The 3,477-nt window shown below is 63.4% G+C and overlaps 1 protein-coding gene across 1 annotated transcript in view; it reads left to right on the top strand.

Annotated features, from left to right (window-relative positions):
• The window catches only part of NTRK1 (neurotrophic receptor tyrosine kinase 1), a 9,583-nt gene that overhangs the window by 2,235 nt on the left and 3,871 nt on the right, over positions 1-3,477 (top strand). Inside the window, exons 4-14 of the mRNA XM_014310745.2 lie at positions 42-110; positions 396-550; positions 644-792; positions 934-1,060; positions 1,140-1,469; positions 1,690-1,707; positions 1,843-1,901; positions 2,149-2,251; positions 2,590-2,736; positions 2,827-2,957; positions 3,029-3,201. Coding sequence (XP_014166220.1) covers positions 42-110; positions 396-550; positions 644-792; positions 934-1,060; positions 1,140-1,469; positions 1,690-1,707; positions 1,843-1,901; positions 2,149-2,251; positions 2,590-2,736; positions 2,827-2,957; positions 3,029-3,201 — 1,461 coding nt within the window. The remainder of the gene's footprint in view (positions 1-41; positions 111-395; positions 551-643; positions 793-933; positions 1,061-1,139; positions 1,470-1,689; positions 1,708-1,842; positions 1,902-2,148; positions 2,252-2,589; positions 2,737-2,826; positions 2,958-3,028; positions 3,202-3,477) is intronic.

Raw genomic sequence — 3,477 nt, forward strand, 5'->3', positions numbered from 1 at the left:
GTTGGATGGGAAGGGGTGGCTGATGGGGGCTGTCCCGACAGGAATCTCTCCTCCAATGCCCTGCAAAGCCTTTCCTGGAAAACCTTCTGGCATCTGCCCCTGCAAGAGCTGTGAGTGATGAGAGAGAGGGGGGGGAGGTGGGTGTGGAGCCTCTCCCACTGGGGATGTGCCCCTCCGGTGACACAGAGGCAGCGCTGGGGATGCAGTGAGAGGGTGAGATGGTGGCTCTCACATCCACGGGCGTGGGGACAGGGACAGGGTGGCACATGGGGTATGTGTGACACAAAGCTCGAGGCTGGGAGTGCCCAGCTGCAGCCTTGGCCGACTCTGCTGGGACACACACGAACGTGTGGGGCCTGGAGTCCTTTTGAGTTCTCTTCCCTGCTCCATCTCAGCATCGTGGTGGGAAATCCCTTCAACTGCTCCTGTGGGCTCCGCTGGCTGCAGCTGTGGCACAACAGCAGCCGGGCCGAGCTGGGCAACCAGTCCCTGCACTGCTGGGAGGGCAGTGTGCCCGTGGCCCTGGGCAACCAGGCTCTCCACGCCTGTGGTACGTGCCTGGCCATGGCTTTGGCCCCTGTCCTGAGCCTGGGCATGGCAGGGACACAGGGACACACGTGGCTCACCCTTCCTGCCCCTGCAGACCCCCCGAGCGTCCGCATCGAGCCCCCCGAGGTGGTGCTGAGCCAAGGGGACAGCGTCAACCTCACCTGCCACATCAGCGCCAGCCCAGCAGCCACCGCCAAGTGGGTGGGACCCGAGGTGGTCCCCGAGCTGCTCCCTGTCACCAAGGCAAGCTCAGCCTCCCAGGGGTCTGGCCCCAGCAGCGCTGACCTCCCCAGCATCCTCTCACTGGTGGGGTGGGCACGGGGGGATGCAGGAGCTGGTCAGGCTGGGGGGGTGGCATCTGCTCACCGCTGGTGTTCCCTGCAGCTCTCAGACTGGGAGATCGTCCTGGAGATCAGCAACGTCTCCTCCCAGCTGAACCACAAGGAGCTGGTGTGCCGGGCAGAGAACGCGGCGGGGCTGGCAGAGGACAGCGTGGTGCTGAACGTCACCTGTGAGGAGGCCAGAAGGGGCTGGGCTGGGGGCTGGGCGGGGGTCTGGCTCAGGAACCCACCCAGGCCTGTCTGTCCCAGTTCCCCCCGTGATCCTGCTGCTGGACACAGCCATCCCCCGGCATTTCTGGTGCATCCCCTTCTCCGTGGATGGCAACCCCGTCCCCGACATCAGCTGGCTCTTCAACAGCTCGGTCCTGAGGGAGGGGCCCTACATCCACACCCTCATCATGGAGTACGAGCACAACTCCACCGTCCTCCACGGCTGCCTCCAGCTCAACCGTCCCACCCACGTCAACAACGGCAACTACACCCTGGTGGTGGAGAACGCCCTGGGCTCGGCCTCCCGCAGCGTCCAGGTGCGCTTCATGGACAACCCCTTCAGCTTCAGCCCCGAGGAGCCCATCCCCGGTAGGTGCCAGCTGCCAGGGGCTGCCTGGGCTGTCCCCTGTGTCATGGAGGAGCTGTGTCACACCTGCTGTGCAGGACGGGTTGTACTGGGCTCTGCCTGTCGTCTACGTGAGCCCTGGTGTGCCTCAGTTTCCCCCAAGGATGGGAGGGGGAAGGATGGGCTGCTCCCACCTGAGGAATAACGAGTGTTTCTCCTTTCTCTCCCTTTGGGCCGCTCCAGTGTCTCTGTCCCCACTGGGTGAGTGGCCAGGATTGCTGCCCCAGCCCCCCTAAACTGGGCATTCCACCCATCCCGGGGTGTCCAGGTCCTTCCAGGGCCATTTTTGGGGAGATGGGGACCCCACACTCACCCTACACCTTGTCCCTGCCCCAGGCACCAGGAACAGCTCGCTGGAGGGGCCTGTGGAGACAACAGATGAGCACACATTTGGGGTGAGGAGATGCTCTGCAGTGTGGGATGGGGGACCAGGACACCTGCACAAAGAGGGTGGCACAAAACCCTAGAGGACCGAGCGGGATGTGGGTTATATGATGGGGATGAAGGACAGACTCTCAGTGCCTCAGTTTCCCCTGTGGCACCTCCTGGGGATTGTCACCATCTCACAGTTTGTTCCCATCCCGTGGGGTGAGAAAAGGGACCTGGTGGGACCTGGCTGACCTCTGTCCTTGCTGCCAGCAGGTCTCGGTGGCCGTGGCTCTGGCTGTGTTCGCCTGCCTCTCCCTCTCTGTCATGCTCATCCTGCTCAACAAGTGTGGGCGCCGCTCCAAGTTTGGCATTAACCGTGAGTGCCCCCAGCCTGGCGACTCAATACTGGGGCTGTGACACAGGGGCAGCCCCGTTCCCACGTCCCTGTGGCACCTGCCTTGGGTCACAGGTGTGGGAAGAGGGGCTGTGGGTGGGGGGACACCCGTGGAGAGGTCCCCCGGGAGCGCGGGCAGCAGCTGCTAATTCACTGCTGGAATGGATTCAGCCTCTAAATGGTTTTGATCGGGCTGCCTGGCCCCCGGGGGCTGGACGAGCAGGGGGTTGCTCGGCAGAGCCTGGCACTGGCTGCACAGGCTGGGGGGGAGGAGAGCAGCTGGGGGGACCCCCTGATGGCCTTGTCCTTGTCCCCACAAGGCTCAGCCGTGCTGGCCCAAGAGGATGACCTGGCCATGTCCCTGCACTTCATGAACCTGGGCAGCAGCCCCCTTTCCTCAGCTGAGAGCAAGCTGGAGGGGCTCAAGAGCAACTTCATCGAGAACCCCCAGTATTTCTGCAACGCCTGTAAGGCTTGGGCTGGGGACTGCGCTCCCCGAGCACCCCTCAATGCTCACACCCGCGCTGGGGGGCACTGACGGGTGGGGGTCCCCCCAGGCGTGCACCACGTGCAGAGGAGGGACATCGTGCTCAAGTGGGAGCTGGGCGAGGGCGCCTTCGGGAAGGTTTTCTTGGCCGAGTGCTACAACCTCCTCCCGGAGCAGGAGAAGATGCTGGTGGCCGTGAAGGTGAGGAGGGGGCAGGATGAGGGGCTGAGGGGGTCCCTGGGGGCGGTGTCACTGATGCCGTGTCCCCACAGGCGCTGAAGGAGGTGACAGAAAGCGCCCGCTTGGATTTCCAGCGCGAGGCCGAGCTGCTGACGGTGCTGCAGCACGAGCACATCGTCAAGTTCTACGGCGTGTGCACGGAGGGCGAGCCCCTCATCATGGTCTTCGAGTACATGAAACACGGCGACCTCAACCGCTTCCTCAGGTGGGACGGGGGGGACAGGAGCCCCCCATCTGCCTCTCCATCAGAGCAGCCAGCCTGCTCCCTGCTAATGCAGCCCTCCTTGCAATATTGATTAGATTAGCTGTCTGAGAGGCTTAAATAGAGAGAGATTGGCCATCAGCTGGAATAAGCAGAGACTTTTCGATTGCCCCCCCAGGTATTGCTGCTAGACGGGGGGGGCTGCCAGAGGCATCGCTTTAGTGGCCGCGCGAGGAGCTCTGAGACGTGGCTTTTATGATTATTGTTATGGGAGTTGGC

The sequence above is a fragment of the Geospiza fortis genome, unplaced genomic scaffold (assembly GCF_000277835.1).
Source record: "Geospiza fortis unplaced genomic scaffold, GeoFor_1.0 scaffold313, whole genome shotgun sequence".
Lineage (NCBI taxonomy): Eukaryota > Metazoa > Chordata > Aves > Passeriformes > Thraupidae > Geospiza > Geospiza fortis.